The sequence below is a fragment of the Coregonus clupeaformis genome, unplaced genomic scaffold, assembly GCF_020615455.1.
Source record: "Coregonus clupeaformis isolate EN_2021a unplaced genomic scaffold, ASM2061545v1 scaf0436, whole genome shotgun sequence".
Lineage (NCBI taxonomy): Eukaryota > Metazoa > Chordata > Actinopteri > Salmoniformes > Salmonidae > Coregonus > Coregonus clupeaformis.
Window position 1 is genome coordinate 137560 of NW_025533891.1, and position 19820 is coordinate 157379.

At 49.0% G+C, this 19820-nt stretch overlaps 1 protein-coding gene across 1 annotated transcript in view; it reads left to right on the top strand.

The window, feature by feature from the left end:
• The first annotated feature begins 658 nt into the window (after positions 1 to 658).
• Positions 659 to 19820, top strand: part of LOC121559424 (neurensin-1-like) — a 34282-nt gene continuing 15120 nt past the window's right edge. Inside the window, exons 1-2 of the mRNA XM_041872647.2 lie at positions 659 to 765; positions 6761 to 7025. Of these exons, the coding sequence (XP_041728581.2) occupies positions 6840 to 7025 (186 nt within the window). The 5' untranslated portion in view covers positions 659 to 765; positions 6761 to 6839. The remainder of the gene's footprint in view (positions 766 to 6760; positions 7026 to 19820) is intronic.

A 19820-nucleotide genomic window follows, 5' to 3' on the forward strand; every position in this document is an offset into this window, starting at 1 on the left:
CTCTGCATTGTTTTCTCTTTGGGGTTTTAGGCTGGGTTTCTGTATAAGCACTTCGTGACAACTGCTGATGTAAAAATTGCTTTATAAATAAATGTCACTGATTGATGATTGATTGATTGACAAATCAGTTACATAGCTGTTGTCTCCTTTACCGCCCACATGCTGTGGTCACTAATACAAATACAAGTGAGTGACCTTGAAAAACAAGCCATATCAAAATATCAGAATTATGAACCCAGACTAGAACATTAATGGGGAAAGAATGGGGTTTTGGGATAAACACAGAAAATAAGGTCTGAGGTTAACACAGGCTTAGGACATCTTATAAGTTCTATGAGGTAATATCAGTCAGTTAACATTACCTTTATGAATTATGAACCCTGTATGTGCTTTATATGCCTTTTTGTATTACATAAATGGTTCAAATTTCACAAAAAGTGACGAAAGCTGATGACAATTATCTCATAGAACAAAACATATAAGATCTCCTAAGCCTGTGCTTACCTTACATTCGGCGTTTATCAAAAAACCGTCCTAAAACCTATTTCTCAAAGGCTTTGTCCAACGAGTTATTGCCTACAAAAAGATGCCATTACTATTGCTCTCTATTGAGTATGTCGGCAAGACATGGATCTGACGCCTGCGCAGAGGCCAGCATGAGTCTGAATCATCGATAGGGAGACTGTCGGATCTAAGAATCTAGAGTGATGGGACCAGAGTGAAGGAACAGCCGCGAGTGATCACTCTCCAAGCCGGTTATGACAGGTAGATTTCAGCCTTCAATGCATTCGGATATTGCTGTAACGGTTTTTAACGGTTTTATAATGGAAACGACTGTAATAGGCTATAAGATGTGGATTGCATAATAGTGGTGGAAATATGATTAGCTGTATTGCATTTCAACATCTGGAAGTAACATTTAAAATTACAAAATGCCTTGATCTAGTGTGTCAACCTTTAGAGTGTGATTAATCGTCGAGTTATGTATTTATTTTTGAAAGAACTAGGCAGAAGACGTGTTGTCAGACTCAGATCAATAGCGTTTGTAGCTAGGTAAATAGACAGTTACTTGACTTCCCAATCTCAACTTATTTATCCTATAGCATGCGCCTGGTGTGGCTGAGAATCCAAAGCAAATCCGTTTATTTTGACGATAACAGCGTGCAGCCTAATCGATTACAGGGTTTGATGCTATTATCTTAGATAAAAGATGTCTCAAGGGGTCTGTGAAGACAAGACGAAGGAAGGACGTGTGTGTCAGAGCAGTATGGCGTCATGTCTTACATCCCTCCCTCATTGGGTAGAGCGGATTCACATTCAGCTCCATGGACAGCGATATCTCTCTCTCGCTCTCTCTCTCTCTCTCTGTAGTCGCAGTCATTGAGCTATAAAAGAAGGTCGCATTTTGCCGGCCTAGGCTACTTGTTCACCGCCGGCAAATAATAATAATATGCCATTTAGCAGACTTACAGTCATGTGTGCATACATTTTTACGTATGGGTGGTCCCGGGGATCGAACCCACTACCATGGCGTTGCAAGCGCCATACTCTACCAATTGAGCTACAGAGGACCAAATAACACTGTTTACTTCATGGTTTGGTTTAAATGTTAATTTTTTATGATTCTAGATTGGGCTGGGTTGCAATCGGTGAGAGAACATGGTCAAAACATGCTTCAAAACAAGATCAAGTGTATTGACCACTGGCATACACGTGACCTTATAATTGGTATGATAGAGGTTATTATAGGCTACGTTCTGGTTTCTGTTTTGTTTGTTTAATTGACAACTAGGTTTTCTTGAGTGTGTTTACATGGAATATTACTTATCAAAGCACTGGATTGAAACAAATGATGTTGTGGGCTCTTCAGAGCCATATTTATTATGTATGAAGTACATTTTCAAGGAGTACACCAACTACACATTCCGCAATTTTTATTATTTGCATTTTTCATAATACTAAATGCTGAATATTTAGTAATTATTTTTCCACAAGCACATTCCATTTTATTTTACCTTTATTTTAAAGACCAAGGTCTCTTTCACAGATGAGCCCTGCATACACATCATTTACAAAATACAATATAATACAATATACAGAAAATACAACTACCTCCTTCAACACTGATTACATATAGACAACATCACTTTTTTTCATTCAGATAGAGTCTATGTACCAAATGGCACCCTATCCCCTATATGGTGCAGCAGGTAGCAGACAGCAGGCAGAAGGTAGCAGTAGACAGGTTGCAGATAGCAGGTAGCAGGCAGCAGGCAAAACAGGTAGCAGGTAACAGGTAGAAGGAAGCAGGTAAGAGGTAGCAGGTAAAACAGGTAGCAGGAAGCAGGTAGCAGGTAAAACGTAGAAGGAAGCAGGTAGTAGGTAACAGGTAGCATGTAGCAGGTAGAAGGAAGCAGGTAGAAGGAAGCAGGTAAAACAGGCAGCAGGAAGCAGGTAACAGGTAGCAGGTAACAGGTAGAAGGAAACAGGTAGAAGGAAGCAGGTAGAAGGAAGCAGGTAACAGGGAGCAGGTAAAACCGGTAGCAGGAAGCATATAACAGTTAGCAGGTAATAGGTAACAGGTAGCAGGTAAGACAGGTAGCAGGTAGGAGGAAGCAGGTAGAGGTAACAGTTAGCAGGTAGCAGGTAACAGGTAGAAGGAAGCAGGTGGCAGGTAGAAGGTAAAACAGGTAGCAGGAAGCAGGTAACAGGTAGCAGGCAACAGGCAGTAGGCAGCAGGCAGCAGGTAGCAGGTAGACCAGAGTCAGAACAATCAGCTCTGGGCAGCAGGTACTAGCTCCACATCCAGACCAGACCAATCAGCTCTGGGCAGCAAGTAGGTTCTGGACGCCTCCTTCAGACACTAACACATCTGCTTTGTTGATAAGATAGAAACCAGCCCTTATCTCCCATGTAACCACGATGTGATAGAAACCAGCCCTTATCTCCCATGTAACCACGATGTGATAGAAACCAGCCCTTATCTCCCATGTAACCACGATGTGATAGAAACCAGCCCTTATGTCCCATGTAACCACGATGTGAGAGTCAATGGGGAGATACATGAGGAGGACCATCTCACAAATGAACCACAGAACACACAGACAATTACTGATTCTCTGGGGTATAGTCAAGACAACAGGTAATAGATGGAGGGTACCATGGTTACAAATAATGGTTATACACCTTGGACTGAGTTGATGTGGATTCGCTTTTCCTGAATGTTGTTGTTGCTGCTACATTAGCAGCAGCTTGAACATTACTATTCAGGAGGCAGAAACACAACCTAATATCCTGAACAGGTAGCAGGCAGAAACACAACCTAATATCCTGAACAGGTAGCAGGTAGAAACACAACTTAATATCCTGAACAGGTAGCAGGCAGAAACACAACCTAATATCCTGAACAGGTAGCAGGCAGAAACACAACCTAATATCCTGAACAGGTAGCAGGCAGAAACACAACCTAATATCCTGAACAGGTAACAGGTAGCAGGCAGAAACACAACCTAATATCCTGAACAGGTAACAAGTAGCAGGTAGCAGGTAGAAACACAACCTAATATCCTGAAAAGGTAGCAGGTAGAAACACAACCTATTATCCTGAACAGGTAGCAGGCAGAAACACAACCTAATATCCTGAACAGGTAGCGGGCAGAAACACAACCTAATATCCTGAACAGGTAGCAGGCAGAAACACAACCTAATATCCTGAACAGGTAGCAGGCAGAAACACAACCTAATATCCTGAACAGGTAGCAGATAGCAGGCAAAAACACAACCTGATATCCTGAACAGGTAGCAGGTAGCAACACAACCTAATGTCTTGAACAGGTAGCAAGTAGAAACACAACCTGATATCCTGAACAGGTAGCAGGTAGCAGGCAGAAACACAACCTAATATCTTGAACAGGTAGCAGGTAGCAGGTAGAAACACAACCTAATATCCTGAACAGGTAGCAGATAGCAGGCAAAAACACAACTTCATATCCTGAACAGGTAGCAGATAGCAGGCATAAAACACAACCTGATATCCTGAACAGGTAACAGGTAGCAGTGTCATGATCGTCGAGAGACGGATTAGACCAAGGCGCAGCGTGGAATGCATACATGTTTATTAAAACAATAAACACTGACAAAACAACAAAAGGCAACGAAACGTGACGTCGGAAGGCTATACACAAACAAGCCAAACACACCGAAACACAAACAAGATCCCACAACCAGGCAGGAAAACTGGCTGCCTGAGTATGATCCCCAATCAGAGACAACGAGCGACAGCTGCCTCTGATTGGGAACCACACCGGCCAAACATAGAAATACAAAACATAGAGTTTCACACCCTGACCAAACTACCTAGAGAATAACAGTCTCTCCTGATCAGGGCGTGACAAGCAGTCAGGAACACAACCTAATATCCTGAACAGGTAGCAGGTAGCGGGTAGAAACACAACCTGATATCCTGAACAGGTAACAGGTAGCAGGTATCAGGTAGAAACAAACATAATATCCTGAACAGGTAACAGGTAGCAGGCAGAAACACAACCTAATATCCTGAACAGGTAACAGGTAGAAACACAACCTAATATCCTGAACAGGTAGCAGGTAGAAACACAACCTAATATCCTGAACAGGTAGCAGATAGCAGGCAAAAAAACACAACCTGATATTCTGAACAGGTAGCAGGTAGCAGGCAGAAACACAACCTAATATCTTGAACAGGTAGCAGGTAGCAGGTAGAAACACAACCTAATATCCTGAACAGGTAGCAGATAGCAGGCAAAAACACAACTTGATATCCTGAACAGGTAGCAGATAGCAGGCATAAAACACAACCTGATATCCTGAACAGGTAAAAGGTAGCAGTCAGGAACACAACATAATATCCTGAACAGGTAGCAGGTAGCAGGCAGAAACACAACCTAATATCCTGAACATTTAACAGGTAGCAGGCAGAAACACAACCTAATATCATGAACATTTAACAGGTAGCAGGCAGAAACACAACCTAATATCCTGAACATTTAACAGGTAGCATGCAGAAACACAACCTAATATCCTGAACAGGTAGCAGGTAGCAGGCAGAAACACAACCTAATATCCTGAACAGGTAGCAGGTAGCAGGCAGAAACACAACCTAATATCCTGAACATTAAACAGGTAGCAGGCAGAAATACAACCTAATATCCTGAACATTTAACAGGTAGCAGGCAGAAATACAACATAATATCCTGAACAGGGAACAGGTAGCAGGTAGAAACACAACCTAATATCCTGAACAGGTAGCAGATAGCAGGCATAAAACACAACCTGATATCCTGAACAGGTAACAGGTAGCAGTGTCATGATCGTCGAGAGACGGATTAGACCAAGGCGCAGCGTGGAATGCATACATGTTTATTAAAACAATAAACACTGACAAAACAACAAAAGGCAACGAAACGTGACGTCGGAAGGCTATACACAAACAAGCCAAACACACCGAAACACAAACAAGATCCCACAACCAGGCAGGAAAACTGGCTGCCTAAGTATGATCCCCAATCAGAGACAACGAGCGACAGCTGCCTCTGATTGGGAACCACACCCGGCCAAACATAGAAATACAAAACATAGAGTTTCACACCCTGACCAAACTACCTAGAGAATAACAGTCTCTCCTGATCAGGGCGTGACAAGCAGTCAGGAACACAACCTAATATCCTGAACAGGTAGCAGGTAGCGGGTAGAAACACAACCTGATATCCTGAACAGGTAACAGGTAGCAGGTATCAGGTAGAAACAAACATAATATCCTGAACAGGTAACAGGTAGCAGGCAGAAACACAACCTAATATCCTGAACAGGTAACAGGTAGAAACACAACCTAATATCCTGAACAGGTAGCAGGTAGAAACACAACCTAATATCCTGAACAGGTAGCAGATAGCAGGCAAAAAAACACAACCTGATATTCTGAACAGGTAGCAGGTAGCAGGCAGAAACACAACCTAATATCTTGAACAGGTAGCAGGTAGCAGGTAGAAACACAACCTAATATCCTGAACAGGTAGCAGATAGCAGGCAAAAACACAACTTGATATCCTGAACAGGTAGCAGATAGCAGGCATAAAACACAACCTGATATCCTGAACAGGTAAAAGGTAGCAGTCAGGAACACAACATAATATCCTGAACAGGTAGCAGGTAGCAGGCAGAAACACAACCTAATATCCTGAACATTTAACAGGTAGCAGGCAGAAACACAACCTAATATCCTGAACATTTAACAGGTAGCATGCAGAAACACAACCTAATATCCTGAACAGGTAGCAGGTAGCAGGCAGAAACACAACCTAATATCCTGAACATTAAACAGGTAGCAGGCAGAAATACAACCTAATATCCTGAACATTTAACAGGTAGCAGGCAGAAATACAACATAATATCCTGAACAGGGAACAGGTAGCAGGTAGAAACACAACCTAATATTCTGAACAGGTAACAGTTAGCAGGTAGAAACACAACCTAATATCCTGAACGGGGACAGATGAGTGATTCAAAATGGGAGCAACACTGTGGCTGATCATTCAGCATTGTATTTTTGCTGAATCTCTTCCATGCTACATAATAAAACTGTTTATGTGTGTGTGTGTGTGTGTGTGTGCACGTGCTTGGCTGGATGTCTGCTTGCCTCCCTACCTGTGTGTGTGTGTTTGTATCCCTGTGTGTGTGTGTCGGTGTGTGTGTGTGTCAATGTGTGTGTGTGTGTTGTGTGCAGGCAGTGGCACCCGGTGTGTGTGAGGTTAGTGTGGTGTTCTCTCTCTCTAGACAGAGCTGAACTGAGGTGAAGGGTCAGGATGACTTCAGCCTGTGCTGAGATATGTGGGTCAGACTACGCTGAACAGACGCAGCATGACCAGCGATACGGAGTCAGATCATACCTCCACCAGTTCTATGAGGAGTGTACCGCCTCTATCTGGGAACGCGACGAAGACTTTCAGATTCAGAGATCGCCTAGTCGGTGGAGCTCTGTCCTCTGGAAGGTATGATATATGAGAGAAGAGATATCATCCTGACATGGTCTGGGTAGGGTGTTGGGCCAGGTTACTGTAAACAGCCTGATGTGGTCTGGATAGGATATTTGGGCAAGTTACTGTAAAGACTTTTAGAATCAGAGATCGATTGGGAGTGGCACATGAGTCTAGTTCTTCTTGAGGCTTCTTCCCCCTACAGTATTTCTTTGGGGGTTAAGATTAGTTACTGTAAAGCACTAGTTGTTATTGATTGACATCCTTATCTGTCATTTACCCCTCCTCTCTGTTTAACATGTTACTATATTGTCCTTTACCCCACCTCTCTGTTGAACATGTCACTATACTGTCCTTTACCCCTCCTCTCTGTTTAACATGTTACTATACTGTCCTTTACCCCTCCTCTAGGTTTAACATGTCACTATACTGTCCTTTACCCCTCCTCTAGGTTTAACATGTCACTATACTGTCCTTTACCCATCCTCTCTGTTTAACATGTCACTATACTGTCCTTTACCCCTCCTCTCTGTTTAACATGTTACTATATTGTCCTTTACCCCTCCTCTCTGTTGAACATGTCACTATACTGTCCTTTACCCTCCTCTCTGTTTAACATGTTACTATACTGTCCTTTACCCATCCACTCTGTTGAACATGTCACTATACTGTCCTTTACCCATCCACTCTGTTGAACATGTCACTATACTGTCCTTTACCCCTCCTCTCTGTTTAACATGTCACTATACTGTCCTTTACCCCGCCTCTCTGTTTAACATGTTACTATATTGTCCTTTACCCCTCCTCTCTGTTGAACATGTCACTATACTGTCCTTTACCCTCCCTCTCTGTTTAACATGTCACTATACTGTCCTTTACCCCCCCCCTCTCTGTTTAACATGTCACTATACTGTACTTTACCCCTCCTCTCTGTTTAACATGTCACTATACTGTCCTTTACCCCTCCTCTCTGTTTAACATGTCACTATACTGTCCTTTACCACTTTCTCTAATGGAATTTGTCCTTGCCAAATGCTTCGATCCTGTATCGCACCTCATTATCTATTTCACCTGTCAATATCGTCTGTCAATCTAAGTTCCTTTCATCCTTCCTGTCTCTCCCTCCCCCAGGTCTGTCTAGAGTTAGGAACCCTGATCCTGTCTCTCCCTCACCCAGGTCTGTCTAGTGTTAGGAACCCTGATGATGTCTCTCATCCATCCCTCCCCCAGGTCTGTCTAGAGTTAGGAACCCTGATCCTGTCTCTCCCTCACCCAGGTCTGTCTAGTGTTAGGAACCCTGATGCTGTCTCTCATCCATCCCTCCCCCAGGTCTGTCTAGTGTTAGGAACCCTGATCCTGTCTCTCATCCATCCCTCCCACAGATCTGTCTAGTGTTAGGAACCCTGATCATGTCTCTCATCCAATCTCCCCCAAGTCTGTCTAGAGTTAGGAACCCTGTTCCTGTCTCGCATCCATCCCTCCCCCAGGTCTGTCTAGAGTTAGGAACCTTGATGCTGTCTCTCCCTCACCCAGGTCTGTCTAGTGTTAGGAACCCTGATCATGTCTCTCATCCAATCTCCCCCAAGTCTGTCTAGAGTTAGGAACCCTGTTCCTGTCTCGCATCCATCCCTCCCCTGGTCTGTCTAGAGTTAGGAACCCTGATCCTGTCTCTCCCTCACCCAGGTCTGTCTAGTGTTAGGAACCCTGATGATGTCTCTCATCCATCCCTCCCCCAGGTCTGTCTAGAGTTAGGAACCCTGATGCTGTCTCTCATCCATCCCTCCCCCAGGTCTGTCTAGAGTTAGGAACCCTGATCATGTCTCTCATCCATCCCTCCCACAGATCTGTCTAGTGTTAGGAACCCTGTTCCTGTCTCGCATCCATCCCGCCCCCAGGTCTGTCTAGAGTTAGAAAGCCTGATCCTGTCTCTCATCCATCCCTCCCCCAGGTCTGTCTAGTGTTAGGTACCCTGATCCTGTCTCTCATCTATCCCTCCCCCAGGTCTGTCTAGAGTTAGGAACCCTGATCCTGTCTCTCCCTCCACCAGGTCTGTCTAGAGTTAGGAAACCTGATCCTGTCTCTCATCCATCCCTCCCCCAGGTCTGTCTAGTATTAAGTACCCTGATCCTGTCTCTCCCTCCCCCAGGTCTGTCTAGAGTTAGGAACCCTGATCCTGTCTCTCCCTCCCCCAGGTCTGTCTAGAGTTAGGAACCCTGATCCTGTATCTCATCCATCCCTCCCCCAGGTCTGTCTAGTGTTAGGAACTCTGATCCTGTCTCTCCTCCCCCAGGTCTGTCTAGAGTTAGGAACCCTGATGCTGTCTCTCATCCATCCCTCCCCCAGGTCTGTCTAGTGTTAGGAACCCTGATCCTGTCTCTACCTCCCCCAGGTCTGTCTAGCGTTAGGAACCCTGATGATGTATCTCATCCATCCCTCCCCCAGGTCTGTCTAGAGTTAGGAACCCTGATGCTGTCTCTCATCCATCCCTCCCCCAGGTCTGTCTAGAGTTAGGAACCCTGATCATGTCTCTCATCCATCCCTCCCACAGATCTGTCTAGTGTTAGGAACCCTGATCATGTCTCTCATCCAATCTCCCCCAAGTCTGTCTAGAGTTAGGAACCCTGTTCCTGTCTCGCATCCATCCCTCCCCCAGGTCTGTCTAGAGTTAGGAACCCTGATCCTGTTTCTCCCTCACCCAGGTCTGTCTAGTGTTAGGAACCCTGATGATGTCTCTCATCCATCCCTCCCCCAGGTCTGTCTAGAGTTAGGAACCCTGATCATGTCTCTCATCCATCCCTCCCACAGATCTGTCTAGTGTTAGAAACCCTGATCATGTCTATCATCCATCCCTCCCCCAGGTCTGTCTAGAGTTAGGAACCCTGTTCCTGTCTCGCATCCATCCCTCCCCCAGGTCTGTCTAGAGTTAGGAACCCTGATAATGTATCTCATCCATCCCTCCCCCAGGTCTGTCTAGCGTTAGGAACCCTGATCCTGTCTCTACCTCCCCCAGGTCTGTCTAGCGTTAGGAACCCTGATGATGTATCTCATCCATCCCTCCCCCACGTCTGTCTAGAGTTAGGAACCCTGATCCTGTCTCTCATCCATCCCTCCCCCAGGTCTGTCTAGTGTTAGCAACCCTGATCCTGTCTCTCATCCATCCCTCCTCCAGGTCTGTCTAGAATGAGGAACCCTGATCCTGTCTCTCCCTCCCCCAGGTCTGTCTAGAGTTAGGAACCCTGATCCTGTCTCTCATCCATCCCTCCCCCAAGTCTGTCTAGTGTTAGGAACCCTGATCATGTCTCTCATCCATCCTTCCCAAAGGTCTGTCTAGAGTTAGGAAACCTGATCCTGTCTCTCATCCATCCCTCCCCTAGGTCTGTCTAGAGTTAGCAACCCTAATCCTGTCTCTCCCTCCCCCAGGTCTGTCTAGCGTTAGGGACCCTGATGATGTCTCTCATCCCATCCCTCCCCCAGGTCTGTCTAGAGTTAGGAACCCTGATCCTGTCTCTCATCCATCCCTCCCCCAGGTCTGTCAAGTGTTAGGAACCCTGATGATGTCTCTCATCCATCCCTCCACCAGGTCTGTCTAGTGTTAGGAACCCTGATCCTGTCTCTCATCCATCCCTCCTCCAGGTCTGTCTAGAGTTAGGAACCCTGATCCTGTCTCTCCCTCCCCCAGTTCTGTCTAGAGTTAGGAACCCTGATACTGTCTCTCATCCATCCCTCCCCCAAGTCTGTCTAGTGTTAGGTACCCTGATCCTGTCTCTCATCTATCCCTCCCCCAGGTCTGTCTAGAGTTAGGAACCCTGATCCTGTCTCTCCCTCCACCAGGTCTGTCTAGAGTTAGGAAACCTGATCCTGTCTCTCATCCATCCCTCCCCCAGGTATGTCTAGTATTAAGTACCCTGATCCTGTCTCTCCCTCCCCCAGGTCTGTCTAGAGTTAGGAACCCTGATCCTGTCTCTCCCTCCCCCAGGTCTGTCTAGTGTTAGGAACCCTGATCCTGTCTCTCATCCATCCCTCCCACAGATCTGTCTAGTGTTAGGAACTCTGATCCTGTCTCCTCCTCCCCCAGGTCTGTCTAGAGTTAGGAACCCTGATGCTGTCTCTCATCCATCCCTCCCCCAGGTCTGTCTAGTGTTAGGAACCCTGATCCTGTCTCTACCTCCCCCAGGTCTGTCTAGCGTTAGGAACCCTGATGATGTATCTCATCCATCCCTCCCCCAGGTCTGTCTAGAGTTAGGAACCCTGATGCTGTCTCTCATCCATCCCTCCCCCAGGTCTGTCTAGAGTTAGGAACCCTGATCATGTCTCTCATCCATCCCTCCCACAGATCTGTCTAGTGTTAGGAACCCTGATCATGTCTCTCATCCAATCTCCCCCAAGTCTGTCTAGAGTTAGGAACCCTGTTCCTGTCTCGCATCCATCCCTCCCCCAGGTCTGTCTAGAGTTAGGAACCCTGATCCTGTCTCTCCCTCACCCAGGTCTGTCTAGTGTTAGGAACTCTGATCCTGTCTCTTCCTCCCCCAGGTCTGTCTAGAGTTAGGAACCCTGATTCTGTCTCTCATCCATCCCTCCCCCAAGTCTGTCTAGTGTTAGGAACCCTGATCATGTCTCTCATCCATCTCTCCCCCAGGTCTGTCTAGAGTTAGGAACCCTGTTCCTGTCTCTCATCCATATCTCCCCCAGGTCTGTCTACAGTTAGGAACCCTGATCCTGTCTCTCCCTCCCCCAGGTCTGTCTAGAGTTAGGAACCCTGATCCTGTCTCTCATCCATCCCTCCCCCAAGTCTGTCTAGTGTTAGGAACCCTGATCATTTCTCTCATCAATCCCTCCCCCAGGTCTGTCTAGTAATAGGATCCCTGATCATGTCTCTCATCCATCCCTCCCCCAGGTCTGTCTAGTGTTACGAACCCTGATGATGTCTCTCATCCATAACTCCACCAGGTCTGTCTAGTGATAGGAACCCTGATCCTGTCTCTCATCCATCCCTCCCCAGGTCTGTCTAGTGTTAGGAACCCTGATGCTGTCTCTCATCCATCCCTCCCCCACGTCTGTCTAGAGTTAGGAACCCTGATCCTTTCTCTCCCTCCCCCGGGTCAGTCTAGAGTTAGGAACCCTGATCCCTTCTCTCGTCCATCCCTCCCCCAGGTCTGTCTAGTGTTAGGAACCCTGATGCTGTCTCTCATCCATCCCTCCCCCACGTCTGTCTAGAGTTAGGAACCCTGATCCTTTCTCTCCCTCCCCCAGGTCAGTCTAGAGTTAGGAACCCTGATCCCTTCTCTCATCCATCCCTCCCCCAGGTCTGTCTAGTGTTAGGTACCCTGATCCTGTCTCTCATCCATCCCTCCCCCAGGTATGTCTAGTGTTAGGTACCCTGATCCTGTCTCTCCATCCCCCAGGTCTGTCTACTGTTAGGTACCCTGATCCTGTGTCTCATCCTTCCCTCCCCCAGGTCTGTCTAGAGTTATGAACCCTGATCCTGTCTCCCTCTCCCCCAGGTCTGTCTAGTGTTAGGAACCCTAATCCTGTCTCTCCATCCCCCAAGTCTGTCTAGTGTTAGGAACCCTGATCCTGTCTCTCCCTCCCCCAGGTCTGTCTAGCATTAGGAACCCTGATCCTGTCTCTCCCTCCCCCAGGTCTTGTTAGAGTTAGGATCCCAGATCCTGTCTCTCCCTCCCCCAGGTCTGTTTAGCATTAGGAACCCTGATCCTGTCTCTCATCCATCCATCCCCCAAGTCTGTCTAGTGTTAGGAACTTTGATCATGTCTCTCATCCATCCCTCCCCCATGTCTGTCTAGTGTTAGGTACCCTGATCCTGTCTCTCCCTCCACCAGGTCTGTCTAGAGTTAGGAAACCTGATCCTGTCTCTCATCCATCCCTCCCCCGGTCTGTCTAGTATTAAGTACCCTGATCCTGTCTCTCCCTCCCCAGGTCTGTCTAGAGTTAGGAACCCTGATCCTGTCTCTCATCCATCCCTCCCCCAGGTCTGTCTAGTGTTAGGAACTCTGATCCTGTCTCTTCCTCCCCCAGGTCTGTCTAGAGTTAGGAACCCTGATGCTGTCTCTCGTCCACACCTCCCCCAGGTCTGTCTAGCATTAGGATCCCCGATCCTGTCTCGCCCTCCCCCAGGTCTGTCTAGCCTTTGGAACCCTGATGATGTCTCTCATCCATCCCTCCCCCAGGTCTGTCTAGAGTTAGGAACCCTGATCCTGTCTCTCATCCATCCCTCCCCCAGGTCTGTCTAGTGTTACGAACCCTGATGATGTCTCTCATCCATAACTCCACCAGGTCTGTCTAGTGATAGGAACCCTGATCCTGTCTCTCATCCATCCCTCCCCAGGTCTGTCTAGTGTTAGGAACCCTGATGCTGTCTCTCATCCATCCCTCCCCCACGTCTGTCTAGAGTTAGGAACCCTGATCCTTTCTCTCCCTCCCCCGGGTCAGTCTAGAGTTAGGAACCCTGATCCCTTCTCTCGTCCATCCCTCCCCCAGGTCTGTCTAGTGTTAGGAACCCTGATGCTGTCTCTCATCCATCCCTCCCCCACGTCTGTCTCAGAGTTAGGAACCCTGATCCTTTCTCTCCCTCCCCAGGTCAGTCTAGAGTTAGGAACCCTGATCCCTTCTCTCATCCATCCCTCCCCAGGTCTGTCTAGTGTTAGGTACCCTGATCCTGTCTCTCATCCATCCCTCCCCCAGGTATGTCTAGTGTTAGGTACCCTGATCCTGTCTCTCCATCCCCCAGGTCTGTCTACTGTTAGGTACCCTGATCCTGTGTCTCATCCTTCCCTCCCCCAGGTCTGTCTAGAGTTATGAACCCTGATCCTGTCTCCCTCTCCCCCAGGTCTGTCTAGTGTTAGGAACCCTAATCCTGTCTCTCCATCCCCCAAGTCTGTCTAGTGTTAGGAACCCTGATCCTGTCTCTCCCTCCCCCAGGTCTGTCTAGCATTAGGAACCCTGATCCTGTCTCTCCCTCCCCCAGGTCTTGTTAGAGTTAGGATCCCAGATCCTGTCTCTCCCTCCCCCAGGTCTGTTTAGCATTAGGAACCCTGATCCTGTCTCTCATCCATCCATCCCCCAAGTCTGTCTAGTGTTAGGAACTTTGATCATGTCTCTCATCCATCCCTCCCCCATGTCTGTCTAGTGTTAGGTACCCTGATCCTGTCTCTCCCTCCACCAGGTCTGTCTAGAGTTAGGAAACCTGATCCTGTCTCTCATCCATCCCTCCCCCGGTCTGTCTAGTATTAAGTACCCTGATCCTGTCTCTCCCTCCCCCAGGTCTGTCTAGAGTTAGGAACCCTGATCCTGTCTCTCATCCATCCCTCCCCAAGGTCTGTCTAGTGTTAGGAACTCTGATCCTGTCTCTTCCTCCCCCAGGTCTGTCTAGAGTTAGGAACCCTGATGCTGTCTCTCGTCCACACCTCCCCCAGGTCTGTCTAGCATTAGGATCCCCGATCCTGTCTCGCCCTCCCCCAGGTCTGTCTAGCCTTTGGAACCCTGATGATGTCTCTCATCCATCCCTCCCCCAGGTCTGTCTAGAGTTAGGAACCCTGATCCTGTCTCTCATCCATCCCTCCCCCAGGTCTGTCTAGTGTTAGGGACCTTGATGATGTCTCTCATCCATCCCTCCACCAGGTCTGTCTAGTGTTAGGAACCCTGATCCTGTCTCTCATCCATCCCTCTGCCAGGTCTGTCTAGAGTTAGGAACCCTGATCCTGTCTCTCCCTCCCCCAGGTCTGTCTAGAGTTAGGAACCCTGATCCTGTCTCTCATCCATCCCTCCCCCAAGTCTGTCTAGTGTTAGGAACCCTGATCATTTCTCTCATCCATCCCTCCCCCAGGTCTGTCTAGTAATAGGATCCCTGATCATGTCTCTCATCCATCCCTCCCCCAAGTCTGTCTAGTGTTAGGAACCCTGATGATGTCTCTCATCCATCCCTCCACCAGGTCTGTCTAGTGGTAGGAACCCTGATCCTGTCTCTCATCCATCCCTCCCCCAGGTCTGTCTAGAGTTAGGAACCCTGATCCTGTCTCTCATCCATCCCTCCCCCAAGTCTGTCTAGTGTTAGGAACCCTGATGCGGTCTCTCATCCATCCCTCCCCCAGGTCTGTCTAGAGTTAGGAACCCTGATCATGTCTCTCATCCATCCCTCCCCCACGTCTGTCTAGAGTTAGGAACCCTTATCCTTTCTCTCCCTCCCCCAGGTCAGTCTAGAGTTAGGAACCCTGATCCCTTCTCTCATCCATCCCTCCCCCAGGTCTGTCTAGTGTTAGGAACCCTGATGCTGTCTCTCATCCATCCCTCCCCCACGTCTGTCTAGAGTTAGGACCCCTGATCCTTTCTCTCCCTCCCCCAGGTCAGTCTAGAGTTAGGAACCCTGATCCCTTCTCTCAACCATCCCTCCCCCAGGTCTGTCTAGTGTTAGGTACCCTGATCCTGTCTCTCATCCATCCCTCCCCCAGGTCTGTCTAGTGTTAGGTACCCTGATCCTGTCTCTCATCCATCCCTCCCCCAGGTATGTCTAGTGTTAGGTACCCTGATCCTGTCTCTCCCTCCCCCAGGTCTGTCTACTGTTAGGTACCCTGATCCTGTGTCTCATCCATCCCTCCCCCAGGTCTGTCTAGAGTTATGAACCCTGATCCTGTCTCTCCCTCCCCCAGGTCTGTCTAGTGTTAGGAACCCTAATCCTGTCTCTCCATCCCCCAAGTCTGTCTAGTGTTAGGAACCCCGATCCTGTCTCTCATCCATCCCTCCCCCAGGTCTGTCTAGTGTTAGGTACCCTGATCCTGTCTCTCATCCATCCCTCCCCCAGGTATGTCTAGTGTTAGGTACCCTGATCCTGTCTCTCCCTCCCCCAGGTCTGTCTACTGTTAGGTACCCTGATCCTGTGTCTCATCCATCCCTCCCCCAGGTCTGTCTAGCATTAGGAACCCTGATCCTGTCTCTCCCTCCCCCAGGTCTGTCTAGAGTTAGGAACCCTGATCCTGTCTCTCATCCATCCCTCCCACAGGTCTGTCTAGAGTTAGGAACTCTGATCCTGTCTCTTCCTCCCCCAGGTCTGTCTAGAGTTAGGAACCCTGATTCTGTCTCTCATCCATCCCTCCCCCAAGTCTGTCTAGTGTTAGGAACCCTGATCATGTCTCTCATCCATCCCTCCCCCAGGTCTGTCTAGAGTTAGGAACCCTGTTCCTGTCTCTCATCCATATCTCCCCCAGGTCTGTCTAGAGTTAGGAAGCCTGATCCTGTCTCTCATCCATCCCTCCCCCAGGTCTGTCTAGTGTTAGGAACCCTGATCCTGTCTCTCCCTCCACCAGGCCTGTCTAGAGTTAGGAACCCTGATCCTTTCTCGCCTTCCCCCAGGTCTGTCTAGAGTTACTAACCCTGATACTGTCTCTCATCCATCCCTCCCCCAGGTCTGTCTAGCATTAGGATCCCCAATCCTGTCTCTCCCTCCCCCAGGTCTGTCTAGCCTTAGGAACCCTGATGATGTCTCTCATCCATCCCTCCCCCAGGTCTGTCTAGCCTTAGGAACCCTGATGATGTCTCTCATCCATCCCTCCCCCCAGGTCTGTCTAGAGTTAGGAACCCTGATCCTGTCTCTCATCCATCCCCCCCCCCCAGGTCTGTCTAGTGTTAGGGACCCTGATGATGTCTCTCATCCATCCCTCCACCAGGTCTGTCTAGTGTTAGGAACCCTGATCCTGTCTCTCATCCATCCCTCTGCCAGGTCTGTCTAGAGTTAGGAACCCTGATCCTGTCTCTCCCTCCACCAGGTCTGTCTAGAGTTAGGAACCCTGATCCTGTCTCTCATCCATCCCTCCCCCAAGTCTGTCAAGTGTTAGGAACCCTGATCATTTCTCTCATCCATCCCTCCCCCAGGTCTGTCTAGTAATAGGATCCCTGATCATGTCTCTCATCCATCCCTCCCCCAGGTCTGTCTAGTGTTAGGAACCCTGATGATGTCTGTCATCCATCCCTCCACCAGGTCTGTCTAGTGATAGGAACCCTGATCCTGTCTCTCATCCATCCCTCCCCCAGGTCTGTCTAGTGTTAGGAACCCTGATGCTGTCTCGCCCTCCCCCAGGTCAGTGTAGAGTTAGGAAACCTGATCCATTCTCTCATCCATCCCTCCCCAGGTCTGTCTAGTGTTAGGAACCCTGATGCTGTCTCTCATCCATCCCTCCCCACGTCTGTCTAGAGTTAGGAACCCTGATCCTTTCTCTCCCTCCCCAGGTCAGTCTAGAGTTAGGAACCCTGATCCCTTCTCTCATCCATCCCTCCCCCAGGTCTGTCTAGTGTTAGGTACCTGATCCTGTCTCTCATCCATCCCTCCCCCAGGTCTGTCTAGTGTTAGGTACCCTGATCCTGTCTCTCATCCATATCTCCCCCAGGTATGTCTAGTGTTAGGTACCCTGATCCTGTCTCTCCCTCCCCAGGTCTGTGTACTGTTAGGTACCCTGATCCTGTGTCTCATCCTTCCCTCCCCCAAGTCTGTCTAGAGTTATGAACCCTGATCCTGTCTCTCCCTCCCCCAGGTCTGTCTAGTGTTAGGAACCCTAATCCTGTCTCTCCATCCCCCTAGTCTGTCTAGTGTTAGGAACCCTGATCCTGTCTCTCCCTCCCCCAGGTCTGTCTAGCATTAGGAACCCTGATCCTGTCTCTCCCTCCCCCAGGTCTGTCTAGAGTTTTGGAACCCAGATCCTGTCTCTCCCTCCCCCAGGTCTGTCTAGAGTTAGGAACCATGATCCTGTCTCTCATCCATCCATCCCCCAAGTCTGTCTAGTGTTAGGAACTTTGATCATGTCTCTCATCCATCCCTCCCCCAAGTCTGTCTAGTGTTAGGAACCTTGATGATGTCTCTCATCCATCCCTCCCCCAGGTTTGTCTAGAGTTAGGAACCCTGATCCTGTCTCTCATCCATCCCTCCCACAGGTCTGTCTAGAGTTAGGAACTCTGATCCTGTCTCTTCCTCCCCCAGGTCTGTCTAGAGTTAGGAACCCTTATTCTGTCTCTCATCCTTCCCTCCCCCAAGTCTGTCTAGTGTTAGGAACCCTGATCATGTCTCTCATCCATCCCTCCCCCAGGTCTGTCTAGAGTTAGGAACCCTGTTCCTGTCTCTCATCCATATCTCCCCCAGGTCTGTCTAGAGTTAGGAAGCATGATCCTGTCTCTCATCCATCTCTCCCCCAGGTCTGTCTAGTGTTAGGAACCCTGATCCTGTCTCTCCCTCCCTCAGGTCTGTCTAGAGTTAGGAATCCTGATCCTGTCTCTCCCTCCCCCAGGTCTCTCTAGAGTTAGGAACCCTGATCCTGTCTCTCATCCATCCCTCCCCCAAGTCTGTCTAGTGTTAGGAACCCTGATGCTGTCTCTCATCCATCCCTCCACCAGGTCTGTCTAGAGTTAGGAAGCTTGATCCTGTCTCTCATCCATCCCTCCCCCAGGTCTGTCTAGTGTTAGGAACTCTGATCCTGTCTCTTCCTCCCCCAGGTCTGTCTAGAGTTAGGAACCCTGATGCTGTCTCTCGTCCATCCCTCCCCCAGGTCTGTCTAGCATTAGGATCCCCGATCCTGTCTCGCCCTCCCCCAGGTCTGTCTAGCCTTAGGAACGCTGATGATGTCTCTCATCCATCCCTCCCCCAGGTCTGTCTAGAGTTAGGATCCCTGATCCTGTCTCTCATCCATCCCTCCCCCAGGTCTGTCTAGTGTTAGGGACCCTGATGATGTCTCTCATCCATCCCTCCACCAGGTCTGTCTAGTGTTAGGAACCCTGATCCTGTCTCTCATCCATTCCTCTGCCAGGTCTGTCTAGAGTTAGGAACCCTGATCCTGTCTCTCCCTCCCCCAGGTCTGTCTAGAGTTTGGAACCCTGATCCTGTCTCTCATCCATCCCTCCCCCAAGTCTGTCTAGTGTTAGGAACCCTGATCATTTCTCTCATCCATCCCTCCCCCAGGTCTGTCTAGTAATAGGATCCCTGATCATGTCTCTCATCCATCCCTCCCCCAGGTCTGTCTAGTGTTAGGAACCCTGATGATGTCTCTCATCCATCCCTCCACCAGGTCTGTCTAGTGTTAGGAACCCTAATCCTGTCTCTCATCCATCCCTCCCCCAAGTCTGTCTAGTGTTAGGAACCCTGATCATTTCTCTCATCCATCCCTCCCCCAGGTCTGTCTAGTAATAGGATCCCTGATCATGTCTCTCATCCATCCCTCCACCAGGTCTGTCTAGTGATAGGAACCCTGGTCCTGTCTCTCATCCATCCCTCCCCCAGGTCTGTCTAGTGTTAGGAACCCTGATGCTGTCTCGCCCTCCCCCAGGTCAGTGTAGAGTTAGGAACCCTGATCCATTCTCTCATCCATCCCTCCCCCAGGTCTGTCTAGTGTTAGGAACCCTGATGCTGTCTCTCATCCATCCCTCCCCCACGTCTGTCTAGAGTTAGGAACCCTGATCCTTTCTCTCCCTCCCCCAGGTCAGTCTAGAGTTAGGAACCCTGATCCCTTCTCTCATCCATCCCTCCCCCAGGTCTGTCTAGTGTTAGGTACCCTGATCCTGTCTCTCATCCATCCCTCCCCCAGGTCTGTCTAGTGTTAGGTACCTGATCCTGTCTCTCATCCATATCTCCCCCAGGTATGTCTAGTGTTAGGTACCCTGATCCTGTCTCTCCCTCCCCAGGTCTGTGTACTGTTAGGTACCCTGATCCTGTGTCTCATCCTTCCCTCCCCCAAGTCTGTCTAGAGTTATGAACCCTGATCCTGTCTCTCCCTCCCCCAGGTCTGTCTAGTGTTAGGAACCCTAATCCTGTCTCTCCATCCC